The sequence below is a fragment of the Heteronotia binoei genome, chromosome 17 (assembly GCF_032191835.1).
Source record: "Heteronotia binoei isolate CCM8104 ecotype False Entrance Well chromosome 17, APGP_CSIRO_Hbin_v1, whole genome shotgun sequence".
Taxonomy (NCBI): domain Eukaryota; kingdom Metazoa; phylum Chordata; class Lepidosauria; order Squamata; family Gekkonidae; genus Heteronotia; species Heteronotia binoei.
This window is the reverse complement of record NC_083239.1, coordinates 6,100,627-6,122,669: the sequence shown is the minus strand read 5'-3', so window position 1 is coordinate 6,122,669 and position 22,043 is coordinate 6,100,627. Positions and strand designations below refer to the sequence as shown.

The window sequence follows — 22,043 nt, the reverse complement described above, 5'->3', positions numbered from 1 at the left end:
GAGGAACTCCAAAGGGATCTGTTGAGGCTGGGTGAGTGGGCGTCAACATGGCAGATGAGGTTCAATGTGGCCAAGTGCAAAGTAATGCACATTGGAGCCAAGAATCCCAGCTACAAATACAAGTTGATGGGGTGTGAACTGGCAGAGACTGACCAAGAGAGAGATCTTGGGGTCATGGTAGATAACTCACTGAAAATGTCAAGACAGTGTGCGACTGCAATAAAAAAGGCCAATGCCATGCTGGGAATTATTAGGAAGGGAATTGAAAACAAATCAGCCAGTATCATAATGCCCCTGTATAAATCAATGGTGTGGTCTCATTTGGAATACTGTGTACAATTCTGGTCACCGCACCTCAAAAAGGATATTATAGCATTGGGAAAAGTCCAGAAAAGGGCAACTAAAATGATTAAAGGGTTGGAAACTTTCCCTATGAAGAAAGGTTAAAACGCTTGGGACTCTTCAGCTTGGAGAAACGTTGACTGCGGGGTGACAAGAGGTTTACAAGATTATGCATGGGATAGAGAAAGTAGAGAAAGAAATACTTTTCTCCCTTTCTCACAGTACAAGAACTCGTGGGCATTCGATGAAATTGCTGAGCAGTCGGGTTAGAATGGATAAAAGGAAGTACTTCTTCACCCAAAGGTGATTAACATGTGGAATTCACTGCCACAGGAGGTGGTGGCGGCTACAAGCATAGCCAGCTTCAAGAGGGGGTTAGATAAAAATATGGAGCAGAGGTCCATTGTGTGTGTGTGTGTATAATTTTTTTGGCCACTGTGTGACACAGAGTGTTGGACTGTATGGGCCATTAGCCTGATCCAACATGGCTTCTCTTATGTTCTTAGTCAGATACTAATAACCTCTGCATCACATCTACTACATCGTGTACTATTGAGAAAAATCATTTTAAAATGTCAGTGACTTAATAAAAGTGTGATACTTGTCTGACTTCTAGAAAAATGGAATGTTCAGTGCAGGATTTATTTTTTTAGTAAAATACATCTCGGTAAAGGTGACTAATCCTTGGAACCAGCTTGGACCGTTTACAGTGACATATTATTGCATAAGTCACCATTGTAAAAAGTTGCCACTGGACTCAAACATAGTTCTGCTACTTCAGATCAACATGGCTACTCACCTGAATAAATAAAGCTTTATATACTTGAAGGCAGACCTGGCCAAACTTTGGCTCAGGAGCCACATGTAACTCTTGGACATCTGTTGTGTGGCATTTCTTTAAATCACTTCTCCAAGCCAAGCCAGCTGGTGGCTTGGAGAATGCATTTAAAGTTAAAGTTGCTTTCTTTCCACCTCTCCCCACCACTTTTTTGCCTGCCTGCCTTCCTGTCTTGCGACTCTCAAACATCTGAAATTCATATCTTGCAGTTCTCATACATTTGACATTTATTCTATGTGACTCTTAAATTAAGCAAGTTTGGTCACCCCTGCTTGAAGCTATCAAACCGTATAGACTTCTGCTTTTCACCTTAAACAAGTGTAGAGCAATCTGTGAATTGTTCATCTTCCATTCTACAGTCACACATTGGGACTACAGGCCAGCCGTGGATAGGAATTTCTGTCTCTTCTACCTCCTCCTTCAACCTGAGTGCAGCGGCTTTTCTGCCTGAACCATCACATACTTTGGAGGAGCAGCAGCCCCTTCCCTTAGTTTCTTTCTTGCGGCTAAGTGGATATGAACATCCTAGTCCTTCTGTTATTTGCTCAACTATACTTAGTGTTTTTGAACTTCTTGCCGTGACCGAAGGTGATATTGTTTTCTCAGTTCTTTCTCTCAATGCTTCATGACATGATAGAGGTTTACAAGATAATGCATGGGAAAGTAGAGAAAGAAGTACTTTTCTCCCTTTCTCACAATACAAGAACTCGTGGGCATTCGATGAAATTGCTGAGCAGACAGGTTAAAACGGATAAAAGGAAGTACTTCTTCACCCAAAGGGTGATTAACTGCCACAGGAGGTGGTGGCGGCCACAAGCATAGCCACCTTCAAGAGGGGTTTAGATAAAAATATGGAGCACAGGTCCATCAGTGGCTATTAGCCACAGTGTGTGTATATATAGATTTTTTTGCCACTGTGTGACACAGAGTGTTGGACTGGATGGGCTGTTGGCCTGATCCAACATGGCTTCTCTTATGTTCTTATGTGAACTGTAAAAGTAAAAAAAAAGGGGGGGGGGAGAAGTTTATTTTATTAACTTTGTGTGAAGCGGCTGCTGTTCTTGCCAAGGCTGGCCGTGGTCTTTGTTTTCAGCCTCCTGCTAGGTTTGCTTATTGCACTTGAGTGATAAGCAACTACGTTGTCAAAGTAATGTTTGAGAAAATGTGTCAAGTGTGGCACAAAAATAGCACACATAAACAAGCATGATCTGTGCCTAATGTACTTTGGGGAAAGTCATAACGCGGCTGCCCGCAAACAGTGTTCCTGCTAAGTTGCTCTAGAGAGCACTGGCACACCAGTTTCTAGCCTTTAGTGCAGGAGATAGTAGACTCAGTGCAGGGCAACAGCCCGAGTCCTTGGTCTCCCCGTCCTTCAACTATATTGGTAGATCTGTTCCCTGCAGGCCAGATCTACCAATATAGTGGATCATCATGGGGAGACCTAATCTCCAGAGTCCGGGTCTACCCCCATAGTGAACCGGAGCATTTTTTGGCGCATGGCCCAATCCTTTTGACTCACAAAGGAGAATTTTTGCCCGCAACACTTTGCAGCTTATAATAAACATTGCCTGTGAAATGGTGCCAGCAGTTCACCCCTATGGCTCGGAGTAATAGGGCATCACAACTGAAGGCTGCTTTTTGGGAAAAGGTGCTCTCATCTGCCAAAGTATCTAAGCACTTGAGTGGTTCCAGTTGCCATTTGAGACTGGCATTGGTTCTGACAGTTCTGTCCATTACAACATCAGAGTCTTCTAGACGAGGGGTGGCCAAACTGTGGCTAGTGTGGCTCTTTCATACATATTGTATGGCTCTCGAAGCCCACATGGCCCGTTGGCTGACTTGGAGAAGGCATTTGTATCTTTAAATCATTTCTCCAAACCAGTCGGCGGCTTGGAGAATGCATTTAAAGTTGTTTTCTTTCCACTTCTCCCATCCCTCCCTCCCTCCAGTGTTCATGTCTTGCAGCTCTCAAACATCTAGTGTTTGTTCTTTGTGGTTCTTGCATTAAGCGAGTTTGGCCACCCCTGTCCTAGACAGTGCTCTCAATCAACATATTGCTCCCATGAGCTCCTCAGAACCACTTGCAGAATACTGAAACCAGCCATAAGGAAAGGTCAAAGTCTGTCTCTAGACACCATCAATTCTGACCCCTGAGCAATAGGAGGCCATATTAGTCCTGCTGTTCACTCCCATTCCCTGGACAAGCTGCTTTCTGAATTGCAGTTGGATCTGATAGCTTCTGAAGAGCTCTGTTTAGCTCAATACTCAGATCCAACAGTTCTGATGTCATAGCCTCAACTGCCACTCCTGTGGATTTGGATGAGGGTGTGGCTGCCATAGTGGGATGGTTAAAGTAGAGTCAGTTGAGACTAAATCCTGGTAAAATGGAGATTCTGTGGCTGGGTGCAAGGGCCACAGAATTGGGATGCCAAATTCTGACCCTTTTTGGCATGCCCTTAACACTTGCACTGATGGCCAAGAGCCTGAGGGTGACTCTGGATTCCTCCCTGTTTTTCGAGATTTGTCAGATCAGGCAACTAGCTTCCTACCCATATTGTACCAAGCTGGCCATGGTAATCCATGCAACAGTCACCTCCAGAATATACTACTGTAACTCGCTCTACGTGGGCCTACCCTTGAGACTGACCCAGAAACTTCAACTGGTCCAGAATGCGGCCATGTGGGTCCTTATCAGGACCTCCCCCCCAAAACATGGTGCACAATTCAGCCTGTGCTATGGAATCTGTACTGGCTTCTGGTGGAGCACTGGATTAGGGTCAAGATTTTGGTTTTGACTTTTAAGACCTTTTGCAGTCTGGGATCCATGTAACTTTGGCGACACTATGTTCTCTGTACCCCCAAAAGAGCTTTACACTCAGGACATAAGAACCTTCTGTGGTCCTTGGTGTGTGAGAGATCTGGGTGTCCTTGACTGGGGCCAGATCTTTTATTGGCCTGGCCCCTGCTTGGTGAAACTCCCTGCTGAATAACATCTGTGCCCTGCAGGATCTACCTGTCCTCAGGGCATGTAAGGCAGAGGTATTTCACCAGGCATTTGGTTGAGGACAACAGCTTACTCCTTCCCGTCTCCTCTAGCCTCCCTCCCCTCTGAGGCTGTGGCATCTCTTGCAAACTTTTCACCCTGAGATGGGTTGGACTGCATTAAATGCCTTAGGCATATTTTATATTTTGATTCTGGAATATTAACGTATTGGAATTTTATTGTGCTGTATGCTGCCCGGAGCCCTGCTTTTCAGAGAAGGATGGCCTAAAAGTCTAATTTAATAAATAAATATTGCCTTCCGTGCATTTGCAAACTTACTATATGCTGCCAGCTTATTTCCCTGAATGGGGCGGAGTTTGTAGGCCTAGAATGGAACCGGGTACTATGCACGGTTGTGCCTGGCACTCTTCCTTGAGTCCGACACAGCTGTATTCCTGGTTTTCTTTCTCTGTCCCTTGTCCTGGGCTAAGAAGATACTACATTCGCTTGACTTGAGGAGGTGTTATTGTTTTACATAGAGAAATGAACCATTTAGGAAAGAACTTGGTTAGTTTATTTCCTGCTTTGCTCTTGAAAGGGTAGATCTGCTTTTGCTGAATCCCTGTCAAGATGGGTTGTGGGCACAATAACGTTGTGCTGTAAGATTGCCAGTTCGCCTTGTCCTCTCAAAATATGTGCTCATTCCACCAGAGTGAGAATTCCTCTGCTGTTTTACATTGCAATGTATGGTTGGTGGGCATGTGGGTCTTTGAAGGGCACGTCTGTGAGGTGCTGTGCTCTCTAGACCTGCAAGCAATAAAAGATACAGAGGTTGGCATAGCTGTTCTTTAGTAATTGTTCCAATGAGAGCATCACTCCACCTCCTTTTGATGAGTTGCTTGCAAGAATCACAAAGTGAGACTGCGCAGAAGACAGAGGTTGAAACGGGGTTGTACTTAGCTGTAACTGTTGTACATCAGCATATCTTCTGTGCAGGCACACATTCCCTCTGTCCTGTCCTGTCGCGAGCTCTCTTTGTTTTGGTATGAGAGAGTTTTTGCAGCAGACAAGCAGGAACTGCTGCTCCCCGAGAGCATGTGATGGTTTAGGCAAGAAAAAAAAAATCATTGTGATCACTCTGAAGGAGGAAGTGCACCCTCTCAGGTCTGTTAGTGCTTGAAACTTCTATCTGTGGCTGGCCTGCTCATGTGCAGTCCCAGTGTGTGCCTGCACAGAAGATACATCGTTAAATATTTACAGGTAAGTGCAGTTTTCTTTTTTTGTGGTTCTCCAAGGGAATGTATTGGTCCATATTTCTTAGCCTTGACTATATATGCCCTGGTCAGTGGCAGAGGCTATCTAAGATTTCAGAGAGAGATCATTCCCCCCCAACACCTGCTGTTTTAGATCCTTTAGCCCCCAACACCTGCTGTTTTAGATCCTTTAGCTGGAGAGGCCAAGGACTGGACCTGAGACTTCCTGCATGTAAAGCCCATGGGCTCTGCTTCTTAGCTCTGCCCTTTACACACATTCAAGCCTTTGCTGCTGAATTTCATTGAGGTTCTTTAAAAATTTAGCAGAGCTGAAATTTCTTCATGCTGGCACCAGACAAATGCAGGAAATCGCTTCATTATTTTTTTTTCTTTAAATACTGAGGAGAGTGTGAACAATGGGATGCCACTGCTGCTTTCCTGTGTGCACATTTAGCTTCATGATTGTCTTTGTTCAGAATGTTTCAGAATTTTGAATCTGTTTCAGCTACAGCTTTGCCCCCTCCTTTTAGGATAGTGTGTCAGAGAACAGTCAGTGTTACCGAATTAAGAAGGGCTTATGGCAGTTAAGATGATTTCTGATAGAATGAGGTAAGTGTCAAGCATCGATATTTCCCAATAATCAAGCTTTTGTTCTTTTAATCAAAAGTTGCTTTAACTCCATAGCTTAGTCAAGGACGGAATCCTTGGAAGTAATGACGTACACAGCATTGAATAATTACTTATAGGAAAACTTCAAAAGGATGGCATACAGATGCTATTTGAGTCACGGGTTCAAAGACTACTAGCTAGTATCTCTTTTATGGCTAAGGAATGCAAGCTAATAAAAACATCTCCCTTTCTCACACTTTCTCTGAGAGCCAATAAGACCTGGCTGTGTGAATCTGGGGGAGAGGCACTCTACACAGTTACTGCAAGGTTAACCTAAACATCCTGGGTCTAGATGGATATATTATGCACAAGGGTGGTGGTGGTGGGGAATAGGCCCTGGTGGTGTTCTGCTTTATATCTGGCCTATTAGGTACATAGAAATAGCATGCTTGACATAAAGGAGATATATTTATGATAGTATTTTGTTTACTGAAATAAACTTTCACAAGTTTGCTTGTGCTGTTCCGCTTTTATAGAAGGGTACTTGGGAAGGATGTTGTTGGGGGCTTCTTTTAAGATACATTGGTCACATGGCTCTAATTAGTTTACTCAGCTCATTCCAAATGATAGCAGTTGCCGCTTCCTCAGTGTCTTAAAACATAAGGTGTCTTAGCAGAATAGTGCAGCTTGTTCAGGATGTAATATGAGATTGTAGAGATGTGAATGCCTTGAGGTGAAAAACCTGGACAATCTCAGAAAACCATCCTCCCGTTTCCTTGAAACGATGTTCAGTTTGTATAGTGGAAAAATTAGAGATTCTGAGGGAGCCTTAAGAAAGGAAATCTGAGATATTTTCTCCTTTGGAATGAATGACATTTTTTTTTGTTAAGGTGAAGCTTTACTCAGTGTGTGCTTTGACAATTTTAATGTAGGACAATTTACAGAATACGATAATGATGATTCCTTTGTATATGATTGTTGAACACAACACATTTCAGGGATATGAACAGGGATGATAATATGCTATTGGGGAGTTAATGTTTTCATTGTTTAACTACTTGGAGCTTCACTGGCAGGAGTAGAGGGTGATTTTGCCTCCCTTTCCCTTCCTCGTCACCTCACAGCCCTGGGATTGGAAAGAACCTGGTAGGGAGGAGAGAACAAGGAAAAGATATAACATACTTCACTCATCAATTGCTGGTTCTATCCATATATCCAAATATTTTGCTAGTTGTACCGGACAGTATATTTCTCCCCAAAGATTAAGCTTTATTTCATTTACTACGACATTTGTTTTACATTTCCTACTTTCTGTTATATCTGTTCATTAATGCATCCAAGTCAAATTTCAGAATTGTTTATGAAGGACCAAATCGCAATTGAAACACATTTCTGCAGCTTCATTCATTCCTGCTTCCTGCATCCCACTTATATATGCCTCTTCCCATAACAACAGTTCTCTTGAAGGGGCATACAGATACCTATAACACAGTCTTTCATCCAAACAGGTGGTTGTCTCATTCTTGCTTCTTTTTTCTCAACCCCTACAACAGGTGGGATAGAACTGATGGTGGTAATGTCTTTTGAGACATATCTAAAGGTGCTGACTGAAGACCTGAAATGTTCCCATCAAAATCAGGCCCAACCTCATTTTGAATTACTGGTAACAAAACCCCCCTCATCTATGGCACATTCTTAAAATACTGAAAATAATATAAAGATCGCTGAACCAATATCTAGCATCTACTCAATATTCTGACCCTTCCCAAAAGGGGTAGCGAAGATCTTAACAGGGCACAGTTCTTTTTGCTACAGATACAGATCTACTCCCACCCACACTCAAGAACATTTACATTTGGCACTTGAATTGCATGCACTTAGTGATTACTCTTATTGACTACTACAAGCCTTCTTGCAATAGTTTCAGTGTGCTACTTTTGCAGGACATTTAAGATAACTTGCAAGATACTGTGTAGGACACATTTTTGTTGATATTCTACTTTGCTGACTCTGTAACTTTTCCATATGAGCTGTTTGGTTTAAATGCCTGCCTGGGAGCCATTTTCAACACTTCGTTTCACTTCCTCCACTCCAGAGTGGCTGGAGCAGAAGGAAGGGCTGAATGGCTTCCACCCATGTAACTGATCAGCGTGGTGGATCCGCCTATAAGTGGATCAGTTTACAGGGAAGGAAGCCTTTATTTAAAGCTCTCCGTTTTGCTCCCCCTGCCTCCAGAGCAGGGGTGGGCAAGAGGGATGGCTGAAATGACTTCATTCCCTGTAAACCAATCAGCTGACAGGTGGATTGCTATGCTGCTAAGTTTACATGAGAGGAATGCTTTTCTTTCCAGAGGTGCCGTGCTGTGACAGGAGGACTTGAGGAGAGAAGGAAGAGAGAGAAGGCATGTTTAAATGCCTTTCTTTCTTGCCCTGAATTGGTTCAGGGAGAGAAAGAAAGGCATTTAAACATGCCTTCGCTTTCTGCCCCACCTTCCCCAGTCTCCCCACTGCAGTGGGGCAGCTGGAAAAGGGAAGGCAGAGAGTGATGGCGTGTTTACATGCCTTCCCTTCCCCAGCTACCCCACTGAGGCAGGGGGGACTTGGGAAGGAAGGAAGGGATGTTTAAATGCCTTCCCTTCACTTCCTCAGCCAGCTTGGGGAGGGAAAGAAAGATGTTTAAACATGCTTTGCTTTCACTGGGTAGTTTCATTCTCATCCACAGTTCAGCTGTTAGGTTTAAATGGCCTAAACTTAACGGTTGACCAGTAGGTATTTATTGATATTTTTTGGGTCCAGTATACCTGAATCTGAAAAATTCTGAATTTTTCTTCTTGCCCATTCCTAGTCTGTATTGGAGCTTCTGCAACAAGTCCACATTTTGTACTCTAGTGTCCAAATTTATCTTAGTTTCATTCTAAGCTGCCTCGTTTTTAGTTGCTATTATAGCTTTTTGCAAAGAGTCCTGGTTCTAAAAGCTACCATTCTTTTATGCAAGGCATATTTGTCTTTTCAATCAACTGGTCTCTAATCATCTTATTGGCCAATGCTCCAAACTCATAGGGGCCAATTAAGTTTCTCAAAACAACAGTATATCGTAAAGTTGATTCTCCCGGCTTCTATTCACGCTGATGAAATTTATGATAATTAATTACTACATTAACTTTGGGTACAAAAAAACCCCCTTCAGTGCAGTAAAAGCAGTCTCATATTTACCATCAGCAAGAGGATGTGTGTAAACCCCCCCCCCCCCCATGCTGTCCTACTCCCAAGGAGTGAACAAGCAGCCCAAGTTTTCTCTCTTCAGACACATCTGTGTCACTAATTGCAAGCAGATAATTATGTGGTGCTGGAGAAGAATTTTGAGAGTCCCGTGGACTGCAAGAAGATCCAATCAGTCAGTCTTAAGGGAAATCAACCCTGGAAGGTCAGATGCTGAAGCTGAAATACTTTGGCCACCAAATGAGAAGGGAGTACTCACTGGAGAAGATCCTGATGCTGGGAAAGACAGAATGCAAAAGAAGAAGGGGACGGCAAAAGATGAGATGGCTGGACAGCGTTACTAATGTAACTAACATGAATTTGAGCAGACTTCGGAGGATGGTGGAGGACAGGAGAGCCTGGTGTGACTTTGTCCATGGAGTTGCAAAGAGTCGTGGCTTCTCTTATGTTCTTAAGATGCTGGTGGATTCAAAGGCAAAAAGGCCATCCTATTTTTGTTACCAATTTGTGGTCTCTGTAATGCTTTCAAGTCATTCCAAAATCTATTAGGGTTTCAGCCAAATAGCAGTTAAAACACATTCCTACAGCTGCACTCATTCTCACTTCCTACATCCAACTTATATACACCTCTTCTCCATAACAACAGTTCTCTTAAAGAAACACACACATGCACCACATTTTCTTCCCTCCCTCTCATACGGCAAAAACTAAGTCACAGAGTGGATCCAATTCCCCCTTCTCTCTGCAAACCCCACTCATATTGTTCCTCAGGACCCCATATCTTCCACGAACAATATTTTGTGGGTATTAGTAAACTCTGTGGGAGAGATGTAGGAAAGGTACATTCTGACCTTGGAACTTTTAGCTGGGATCCAACCCACTATGTGCTAAAGTTATATAAGATTCAGAAGTTTGCATGCTGTCCCATCAGTGCAGGGTTGGAGAAAGCTGTGCAGTCCCTGAAACTCCCCTACCCAGTTTATTTCACACAAGCTTTGGGACATAACTTTTCTCTTTTGCTTTCTAGAGCCTAGTCAGATGACCTTGGGGACTGCGTGGCTTCCCAAATGGCATATTAAGTCATCCGTTATGCTTCCTGAACCCTGGTGTGGTGTGAAGGGACTAAAACCAGAACTTTCTTGTGGCAGTTCCTGATAACCAAAGAGATGTTGAAGTCGCTGACCCCAGTCATTAGGATGTTTTACTGTGTAGGTCTTCAGCATGTGTTCAGGGTGTCACTGAATCTTTCATTTAGTCCATTTGCTTGCGGGTGATAAGCTGTGGTGGTGAGGTGTTTGATTCCACAAGCCTGCAACAATTCCTTCATCACCTGGGTCATGAAGATGGTTCCCAGATCCAGGACCATTTATTGTGGGAAACCTAACCTGATGAACACCATTACTAAGGCTTCTGCCACAGTTTTTGCTTCGATGTCCCTTAAAGGTCTGGCGGAACAGCTCCATTTTACATTCCCTGCAGAACTGTAATAAGTCCCACAGAGCCTGGATCTCACCTGGAAGAGCATTCTACCAGGCTGGGGCCAGGGCTGAAAAGGCCCTGGCAGAAACTATACAGATGTCTTTAGGTCTGGGGACCTCCAAAAGATACTGTTCCGAAGAGCGCATGGCTCTCTGGAAACATACGGGGAGAGTTGGTTCTGCAGATATGACTGCCCCAGACCACGTAGGGCTGTAAAGGTTAATACCACAACTTTGAACCTGATTTTATACTCAACTGGAAGCCAACGCAGCTGATGAAGCAGTGACGATATGTGTGACTGATTTTAGAGAATTCTTCAGACACAAATGGAATCGGTCGCAAGAGTCTTTTTGTTTTGTCATGCGCTTTGTCCACTAGCTGACACGCCTGACAAGATGCCTTGATGTTTTTCCCCATGTTTGGCCTGTAGAATCTTGCTTGCAGATCCTTAGATGTTGTGAAATACGTATCTCATGGGCTATCTGAAAAAGTTGTATTCTCTATCTCCTGGGTATAACTAGCTGTTTGCACATTTATGCCTCAGAAGAGTCTCTGTTATAGGATCTTAGACAAGGATGTTCACTTGTCACTCACTCCCTGAGAAATTTCAGCCCTGCCACAAATCTTGCAAAGTTGCATCTTGTCTTTGCTCATTAAGAAATTCTGCACCACGGGTACACGGAAACAAGCTGTCAGGCTCATCACTTTGGACCCTCATTGTAAATTGTCTTCAGTGTGTTGCAGGTGCTTTTCATATCAACCACTTGAGTCTCAGGCCTAGGCTGCTGCTCTGAAGCCTGACTCTGCGGCCTACTTCTGGTCACCACATTAACTACTGCTGCTTGTAAGGCCTGGTCGTTCCCTAATAAAATTGAAGTGTCCAGTTCTCCCAGCATACCCATTATCCATTTCCCCTGGAATCCTTTAAACATGCCAAACTCTGGGCCACTAATTCCCTTAACCATATATGTTCTTCCTAGTAAGTATTGCTTTTTCTTTGTAAATTTAGGCTTTCTTAAGGTGACTTCAGTCTCTATCTCTCCAGCCTATTACTTCTTGGTTTTTTATGTCTACAGACTCCAAAAATTCCCTGTTTTAAGTTCTGCACTTTTCATACTTGTAAGACTCTAGCTAGTCTCTTTATTGGGCTTCTTCTGGTACAGGATCTGGTGGGAGTTTTGTTAATAATAATAATAATAATAAATTTTATTTATATCCCGCCCTCCCCGCCTAGGCAGGCTCAGGGCGGCTAACAACATATTCAGATATGCTTCTTTTATCTACATTGGCAGTCTTGGCTGAAGTGTGCTATCTTCCTTTGTTTAATTTTGGACAACAGGCTTTTCATGTGTCTTCCTGGCAGTTAAAGCACACTCTACCCCATCCCTTCTATTTGGCTTGCAGGTGTTCTGACTCACAGGTGCCCCAAACTTTATTTTTTCTTGATGGGGGTGGAGTGGGAAAAGAGATCTCCTTTTATCTCATCTAATAAAGTGGTGTCTGCACATACTGTTTTGAACTTTCTGTCACTCGGGAACCATCTAAGTTGTAGTTTTGGAACTTGTCTATAAAACTGTTCTAAGCCAGCTAATTACTTCAGTTCTTCAGATGCCTGTGCTTTGCTTCCCTGTTTAAGGCTCTGTCCAAACAACAATCTAGCTGTGCTAGATAGAACCTAGACAATTGATAGCCCTTTGGTTGAACCAGGTGTAGACCTTTAAATATCTTGGTGCAGTATTCCAAGTGCACGTTGCCCACGCAGCAAATACTGGGCAAAAGTCGACTCACAATATGTTGTATTTTTCGGACCATAAGACGCACCCCCCCCCCCAAAAAGTGTGTGCGTCTTATGGTCCGAAGGTACGTACCTTGGGGGGGGATCCGCTGCCTCCGCCTCCGATCCCAGTGCTTGCTTTAAACATCAGAGGTGGAGCCAGGCAGACAGGCAAGGAGGAAGCACGCTGCCCCCTCCGCAGCCGGCGCTCGCGAAGCGCTGGGTTTGTGGTGGGGCCACGTGGAGCGATCCCAGCGCTTGCTGGGAGAAGATGGAGCCAGGCAGGCAGGCGCGGGGGAAGCTCCGGATCGGAGGCAGAGGCAGCGGATTGCCCCCCAGGAGGAAGGTGCGTCCTATGGTCCGGAGAGCCTTATGGACCGAAAAATACGGTACTTAGATTTCTTTGAACTAAGGGTGGACATTACATCCCTGCTGTCCTGAAACTCTTCCAAGCAAAACCTTGGCCCAACTTTTCTACAAGACTGTAATAGGGGCAGCATCATTTTCTTTTGCCCCCCCTTGAGTGTGTCCAATCAAAGTTCCTGAGAGCAACATTACGAGTTCCCAATTGTGTGCCAAATGTGTTGCTAAGTCTGGAGACTGGCAGTGTCAGAGTGGAAGCTAAGGTGTGCCTTAGCCTCCCTAAATTACTGGCTGCGTTTCAGCAAGGCTTGACCCCACTGCTCCTTCAGGATTAACATCAATCTGTATGGTTTAAGACAGTCCTTTACAAACTTGCGAGCCTTCCGTGATCTTAACCATCGGTTTTGACCAGGCAAAACAGGCCAGAAAGCAAAGGCTATTGGACACTGAACACCAGCTTGATTTAGGAAGGGTCCGTACTTTCTTGTCCCCTGCAAACACCAGATATATAGTCAGCCTGGCTGCCTATTTGTCCCTCTAGGAAGTGCATGGTCACAGGAGCGCCTTTATACTTGCTTGGCGTGCTGCACGCCCCTCTGCTGTTTTAGATGGGTGGTTTAATAGAATTCCCTATGGGAAAAGGCTTTGCCCCTGCAATGAAGGTAAAATTGAGACTGTCGATCACGTTTTTCTATGTTGTCCTTCCTATCAAGATGCTTGCATTAAAATCATCACCCCTTTGATCAATAGAATACCTGGAAGAACGAGTTTGGAATATGTTAGGCTACTTCTAGAAGAAGGAAATCCAACAACTACAGCCTCAGTTGCAAAATTTGGTGCAACAGCCTATAGATTCCATCAGTTGCTTTTGTTATTGGGGTTTATATAAATAGCATCCGTTTATATTGCTGTGTATTTATATTGTCTATTTTAATTTTGTGCAATTTTTACTAATCTTAATCTTTTGTGTTTTTTTGTGGTATTTTATGGATGCTGGTCTTTGACTGTACAATACATTTGAATTTGAATTTTGACCTGCTCTCTTTTGATTTCTCTGAAAGCTTGTTGACTTTGTGCAGTGGTCAGCCCAGATCTGACTCGGACCCTGCTTAAAAATCATCCATCTTCTCTGAGTAAATTTCACTCAATCCTCCACAAATCTATGGGTGCAAATCATTCTGTCCTCATCTGGGACCCCGAAATCTTGACAAGTTCATTCAAAACTGAAGAGAAATGCCTCCACATCACCTCCTTTTTGATAATGTAAAAATTTCTTTGAGTATTCACTAAGTCTTTTGTTTCCAGAAGGCTGGGACACTCTATCCAGAACCAAACCCCTTCTCTAAACACACGTGCTCCTCTTGAGTTTTATTGACCCTTCTGGTTTTGACTGGGTAGGAAAATTATTCTCATTAAGATCTAACTCCTTTCCTTGGCCCAAATGGGAGTCTTTGCCGAACTACCCACTCATCCTTGCCAATCCCCCCAGTACTCTTTGTTAAACTGCTCTTCAGATGCTGTCAGTACTCAACTCTTCCCAGCTAGGGCTGAAATCAGACAGAATTTCTTCTCAGCATTCAACTCTTGAGTCTTTTTCTGCTCAGCTGATGCTAACCAGTCAGATTCCTTGGAGCAGCCTGTCATTCAGTGCTCTCTTTCTGTGAAGAATTAACCCTTCACAGTTATGTATTTGCTTATATAACAGGGGTGGCCAAACTGTGGCTCGGGAGCCTCATGAGGCTTTTTAAGGCTTCCTCTGCTGCTCCCGAAGCTGTCTCCCACCCCACACACTCCACAACCCTGCTTTGAAAGTGGAGCATGAGTAAACTTTTTTTAAAGCAAAGAGGAGGGTGGGCAGGCAGGCAGGCTGGTGAGCAGCCAGGAGGCCCTGTTCACAGACAGCTAAGCCCCGCCCCCAGCAGTCCCCAGTCCTGCCAGGACAAGCCCCAGGTGCAGCTGCTATCTCTTCTTGCCACTGCCATGAGTTGGAAATGACTACCAGAGAGAGGGAGAGAAGTTTCTTTCCTGCCCAACCATGCAGGCTCCTTAAAATCTGCAACAAGAAAGCGGGGGGGGGGGGGGGAACAGGCAGGGAGCAGTGTTGCTCTTCTAGGTGACAGATGTGCAGCTGCAATGATCCAAAGAGAGGGGGAGAACAATCCTTCCGTAGGTTTTCCAATGTGTCTCTGTTTACCAAGAAGTCTCTTTCTCTCTGAGTCAGGCAGGCTCCTTAAAATCTCTGGGAGAGGAAAGGGGGGTGGGAAAGCAGGCACGGAGCGATGTTGCTCTTCTGGTGTGAAGCTGCAGTGATCCAGAGAAAGAGAAAAGAGTCCCTCCAGGTTTTTCCCAGTGTGCTTACTAAGAAGTCTATTTCTCACCCAGCCTTTAAAATATCTGTGAAAAGAAAGGGACAGGGGAGGGAAGCAGGCATGGAGCAAGTCTCTCCATGGCTTCTCCAAAGTGCCTCTGTTTACTATGTAAATAGTTTTTTTTAGGGGGGCAGAACACTGTATGGAGAAGAAAATAAAAGCCTTTTTTTCTTTAAATATAACTTAGGTAGGAAGTGCCTCTTTGCCCTTGCTTAAGGTGCTGAGCTGAGCAAGCTGGGGGCTTGCAAACCGTTGCAGATTCGTTGTTTATTTTGGCTGCAGTGTTTGTGTCCCATAATAAAGCCGTGCTTGGAAATGCTACCAGAGCCTGACAAGGGGCTGGTGGTTGTGGGGTACGACTAGCGCCGGCCCGTGGGCACCCCCCAGCCGCCCCCCAGTGCCCCGCTGAGGCGTGGTGCCCACTCACTTCCTCCCCCCTTCCTTCCCCTTCCTTTCCCATTTCCCTCCCTCGCCGCCGCTACCACAGCTGCCGCTAACACCCTCCAGCCTGCCCCCGCCCCCTCCGGCCCACCAACGCGTCCCTGCTGCACTCTGCTCGCTCGCCCCCCCTCTTCCCCGCTCGCTGTGACTAAAACTAAGGCCTGCCGGCTTCTTGCAGCTCGCGCCTGCATGTTTTGTTAAGAGTCTCTTAACAAAATGTGCAGGCACGGACTGCAAGGAGCCGGCAGGCCTTAGTTTTATTCGCGGCAAGCAGGGGGGAGGGGAGCGAGCACAGCGTGGCGGGGGAGGCACAGGGGGTGGCAGCGGGCCAGAGGGGTGGTGGCAGGCTGGAAGGGGCTAGCGGTGGTGGGGGAGAAAGGCAAACTAAGCACTTGCCTGGGACACCAGAGGGGGGGAACCCGATTTGCCTGGCGCCCTAGGCAACTGCTTAGCTTGCCTAGTGGGCAAGCTGGCCCTGGGTACAACAAATGACACTTTCAGTTAGTGGGGAAAGCAAAAAAAGAGGAGGAAGTGAAGACTGCATTCAGGGAATGGGAAAACTCTTGTTTGAAAGTATTAAAAAGACCAGGGAGGAGGTCTTTCCTGTTCTGGGTTTCCACTGTATTTGTGTTAAAAGGTAAAGTTACTCCCCTGCGAAAGCGCCAGTGGTTTCCGACTCGGGGGTGACATCGCATCATGACGTTGTCATGGCAGACTTTTTATGCGGTGGTTTGCCATTGCCTTTCCCAATCACCCACACAACCTTTAAGAAGCCCTGCCACAGTACTGTACAGCACTGTACATTTGTATGTTTCTGATCGTGTATATAAGATGTATATTATCCTTATGACTTTACTCAGTTATTGTATTTTCTTTAGTTAGAAGTGCTGGATGCCAGTAATAATTACTCAGGATAATAACGTCCAATTTAGATTGTCAGATGTTACTAAATGTGAAGATGGAACACTGTTCCGTTCCTTCATTCTGCAATACCGTTCTCCAATTTTTTTTCTGTTTCTTCACTCTCTCCTATTATCCCATAGCAAATATTTTATTGATTGCTCTTTTATGCTTAGTTGTTTCATGAAAGCTTTACTAATATTTTGATTGAGGAGTGGATATTTTCTGTTTCTTGATTATTTTCTTTGGTGTATCTGTTTTAACTGGGTTTTTATTGAGTCACAGTGTGGGCTCTTAGTGAAAAAAGATAACTAGAAAGTTCTTAAATAGCACAGTTAAGAGGTTAAAAATCTGCTCCAGATTGGATTGATGTTTCTGCCTCCTCTCGGGAGACATACAGTCCAGAAGGCTGATGCACAGACAGGGTGTAATTTTAATTACCAGAATTCTGGAAGGAAATAAGGAGGAAAATGCTGAAAAGGGTTTCAAAAATACCAAAGTTTCCACCTCTGCTTCTAGGTGGCACCTAGAAAGGATGTGATGTCATGCCCTGTGATGTCACTTCAAGATTAATGATCAGGTGATATCATTTCCTAAATCCCACCCTTTCTAATGATGTCACAACCTATTCCACCCTTCCTGTGATGTCACTTTTAGGCTACTCCCCCATACCTGCCTCTTCCTCTGAAGTCACCTTGTGGCTTTCGAGCGTCTGACATTTAGTCTATGTGGCTCTTACATGAAGCAAGTTTGACCACCCCTGTTATATAACATGTCTAAGCTTTTAAAAGTGCAGTCTGTCATTGCTGGGTAATGCTGGCTTTTGATATACTTTGTCTTTATGGTTGCTGCCCTTAGATATTCATGCCCTGACGATCCTTAGTGACATTGTTGACTCAGAGCATGGTGCCATATTTCAAGCTCCCTTGTAGCAGTTTTGGCTTGCCTTATAACTTATAGCTTATCTCTGTTGTTCTTTTACATGGGTCAGAGTCTGCTCTGTTGTCATCATTGCCTTGATATTAATATGTGTTAATCCGCTGACTTGCTGTTCTGAGTAGCTTGAAAGGATCACTTATTGCCTGGGTAGTTAAGGAAGCTGATGGCATTTCTCAGGTTCTCCTAGTTAGCAGCCTGCAGCATTTTGGCTCTGAAGCATAGTTCAGGTTACAGGAGAAACTGGTCTTGTGTACTCCCCCCCCAGATTTCCTTACTTTATGATCTGCCTCTCTCACTGAGACTCAAGGCAGATTACAGCTAAAAATAGTGCAGGGAGGACTGTATAATAAATACAACCAACAATCACTCCATAGTGATCATAGAACTAGAGAATCATAGCACTATGAACGACATGCTGGAGTCACATTCTTGCCCAACCTGTTTGGGTAAGACCAGCTTTCTGTTTATACAGGTAAACTTTCTCAAATGAGAAGATGATACAGGTCCATGAGAAGATGATACAGGTTTGTTTATATGATTGGAGAAATTCGTTTGTCGCTCTTTGAATGAAAGTAGAGTTCTTTTCCATGCATCATTCATAGAGAACTTTTAAGCATACAAAGAGGTTTAGAAGTCTTCCCCTCCCCCCCCCCCCAAAAAAAAATTCACAGTAGCTGTGTTAAGCCGATTAGGGAAGAACTTGCTGTCAAGCATAGGTATTTTAAGTAACCAAGCCACTGTTGAATACAAAGTCTTAGTTTATTGATAATCCATTGTTGCTCAAGGTGCAGCACCTTGAAAGTGATACAGAGTTGCTCATAGCATGGCGTTTTAAGGATTACATCAAAGAGTATAGTGAAGATAGCTTCAAGACATAACACGCATGTGTGAATTGTTACAACTATGCAAAGTACTATCTTGCGGTTGAAACTTCCCCCTCTCTCATACATTCTTGCTACAGTAGATAAGCAATGAATGGGAACTGTTCGGGGGGAGGCGCCTCCTTTCTTTCTATCATCAAAGTTACAGCATTCCTACATTTGCTACCCAGAGGTGGGAAAGGAGAAAGGGAGGTGAGAAAGTAGGGGTGTGGGTTTAGCTTTGCTATGCAGCTATGAGAAGGGACAGTTGTCAGGACTAGAGAGGAAGAAATCAGAATTCAATAATGCATAGAAATAGCATGCTTGACACTTGCTTGCTCAAGGCTGCCTAAAACTCTCAGATGTAAGCCCGGCATAGCTGCCCTTATAACATGGGGGCTCTCTTTATGTAAAGGGGGAAAAGACCATCCTGTGGTGCATTGCAGGTTTTTGTAGTGCAGGAGGGATAAAAAGTAAGATGTTGTTCAACTGGAGCCAGTGTACCAGGTTGCCTGTGTGCAGTCTTTCCTAGAGGATGTAAATGTTGAGCATTTGCCTGTGCGCATTAACTTTTTTGTTAGAGAGCACTTTAATTATTTGCTCTTTTTCATCGTAGTAACATGAATTATTTCCCAGCTAAATTGTTATAGCTGTGAGCAAGCTTATAGATGAAGATGAAGATAGAAGATATTGGATTTATATCCCGCCCTCCACTCCGAAGAGTCTCAGAGCGGCTCACAATCTCCTTTACCTCCCCCCCCCCGCACAACAGACACCCTGTGAGGTGGGTGGGGCTGAGAGAGCTCTCCCAGAAGCTGCCCTTTCAAGGACAGAGTCTCAGAGCGGCTCACAATCTCCTTTACCTTCCTCCCCCACAACAGACACCCTGTGAGGTAGATGAAGATATTGGATTTATATTCCGCCCTCCACTCCGAAGAGTCTCAGAGCAGCTCACAATCTCCTTTCCCTTCCTCCCCCACAACAGACACCCTGTGAGGTGGGTGGGGCTGAGAGAGCTCTCCCAGAAGCTGCCCTTTCAAGGACAGATTCTCAGAGCGGCTCACAATCTCCTTTACCTTCCTCCCCCACAACAGACACCCTGTGAGGTGGGTGGGGCTGGAGAGGGCTCTCACAGCAGCTGCCCTTTCAAGGACAGATTCTCAGAGCGGCTCACAATCTCCTTTACCTTCCCCCCCACAACAGACACCCTGTGAGGTAGATGAAGATATTGGATTTATATCCCGCCCTCCACTTTGAAGAGTCTCAGAGCGGCTCACAATCTACTTTCCCTTCCTCCCCCACAACAGACACCCTGTGAGGTGGGTGGGGCTGGAGAGGGCTCTCACAGCAGCTGCCCTTTCAAGGACAACCTCTGCCAGAGCTATGGCTGACCCAAGGCCATGCTAGCAGGTGCAAGTGGAGGAGTGGGGAATCAAATCCGGTTCTCCCAGATAAGAGTCCGCACACTTAACCACTACACCAAACTATAGAACTAGAACTATAAGACCTAGCTCTATAGAACTAGAACTATAAGAACTAGCTCTATAGAACTAGAAGAAACTTTTAATACCAACTTTACATTGATGGCAATATATGAAAGCCAGGGGAGAAGAACACTAGATAATGTTCATTGTAATGTATTTGATTGGTGTTAGAAGTCTTAGGTATTAGAAGTGTACGCTGGCAGCAAAAAGATGCAGATTGATACTAGTGTAGTTCTTTTTTGCAAGACAGCCTGATTTGGTAAAAGAAGTATTTGCTTTTTGTTTATGGGATAAGCAAAAGATAGAATTTGACTAAACGTGGTGCATTATCTAGATGAACTTGGTACCCGAGTAGGTTGCTCAGATCAGCTGAATGTCTGTAATAAGGAATGTTTCTCAACAGAACCCCTTGAAGTATATAACAAAGTAACATCCTTCAAAGCTTCCCACAATGGCATTCCACTAACCTTCTCTTTTTCTTCCCCCTCTGCTATAGGAACGCCAAGGCCGTGTGAAGTAGAACAACGGCCCCTTCCACAGAGACTGCAGCAGATGTTGCAACTTGGGTGTCTTGCAGACAGGAAGGAAAACTACACCAAGAGAATTAGGACTTGTTTCATTGACTTCAAAAAGACTCTTAAAAACTTTCAGTTTAAATAAAAAAAGTATTGGCATTTCACAAGATACATAGGACTTTAAAAAAACAAAGAAAAACAAAAAAACCCTTCTAGGTAGAGTATAGGTGAAAACTGTCCCCCTTTTGGCTTTGATTGTGATTTCAGAGCTTACGCTTTGGTTTTTTTTGTCTTTTACTATGTTAATCGGATTTTAAAGTCCGTAAGTGGCATATGCCTTTTTCCTCTAATTTTTAAACCTGCCGCTTTCCCCTTTCCCGTAAGCCTTTTTGAACCCATCTTTCCCTTGGTGGTTGTTTTTTCCTGTTTTGTTTTTTGGCATTTGCACTTGGAACACCGAGTTGTGACTTTCTTTTGGACATCCACCATAAGACGTGGAATGAATAACTTTTCCCCTTCTCCCACAGACTGGAAGAAGAATTTTACGATGAATTTGAGTTTTTTTTTTTTTCTCTTATGCCTAGAAGATTTGGATGGAATTTGTCGACAGGTCTGTCTCGGAGGGAATGCTACGTTTTCTCTGACCCTCTGTCACTCAAAAAAAAAAAAGTCAAATGCAAAGAAGTCCTAAGAAATGTTCTATTCTTGTGCATTATATGGATTACAGATTAAGTCTGGATTGATTTCATTTGAAGGCTTAAAAGGAACAGTGGTAAAAAAAAAAAAACCTTGTTTGTTTACAGGAAAATTAATTTTGGAAGAAAAATATTGTATCTGTGTAGTGAATGTTTCTTCAGTTTTCTTGTTAAGCCAATGAGGAATGGGCATTGCCTTTCTTTCACCATTAATCAGTTCTCAATAATAAACGTGAGATCCTGTTGAGCATCACTTTTGTGCCCCTTAGTTCTTAGTACATAGGCTGCGGCTTTGATGCTTGTACATAGTTTTGAGATGGCATCCTGTTGAGGAAATAAAGGCAGGTGGAATGAGCTTGTGACAGCTTATAACAGCTACCATTTCATTGGTGTTGCCCTGTGCATTGCAATATCAACTTGGCAGCAAGTGCGGCATGCTCACTTGTGTTCTGTTTTCTTTGCTCGATGAGCCAAGTGTTTGTAATCGCAGGCCTGCTTTTACACCATGGTGGCAGTCTTATAACATTTGGGCTACTTTTGCAGGCATATAGGGCGGTCTTTCATACGTTCTTTAATTTCTCTAGTGTCCCAAACGGGTGGGTGCTGCTGAGGTTTATTGTCGCTCCGGAACATCTGAGCAAAGGTGGAATCGCGATAGGCTCTAGAAATTTCCAGCAGAGCTAATTTAAGGGTGTGTCCTTTTGGAAAACGGGAGAAAGGGCAAGGGGACATTTGGGGTTGGGTGGAATATGAATATGGTAGAACTCCGTTCCGTACATCTGTACGTGATGCGCTGACATGCTGTTCATGCATTCTCAGTAGCAATGTGGCTTTTGCCAGGTTTCTGTTTAGATAGTGCCATTTCCCTTTTTTACTGAAAGTATGTTCCATGCAGTTCTTTGGCGTATACTTGTGAGCAGGTAAAAAACTTCCTGATAATATGTGCAAGATAAAAAATGGTGGGGGGGGAAAATAACCGGG

At 44.2% G+C, this 22,043-nt stretch overlaps 1 protein-coding gene across 1 annotated transcript in view; it reads left to right on the top strand.

Annotated features, from left to right (window-relative positions):
• YTHDF2 (YTH N6-methyladenosine RNA binding protein F2) overlaps positions 1-21,315 on the top strand; it is a 50,865-nt gene extending 29,550 nt beyond the window's left edge. Inside the window, exon 5 of the mRNA XM_060257536.1 lies at positions 20,349-21,315. Coding sequence (XP_060113519.1) covers positions 20,349-20,372 — 24 coding nt within the window. The 3' untranslated portion in view covers positions 20,373-21,315. The remainder of the gene's footprint in view (positions 1-20,348) is intronic.
• Positions 21,316-22,043: the final 728 nt, after the last annotated feature.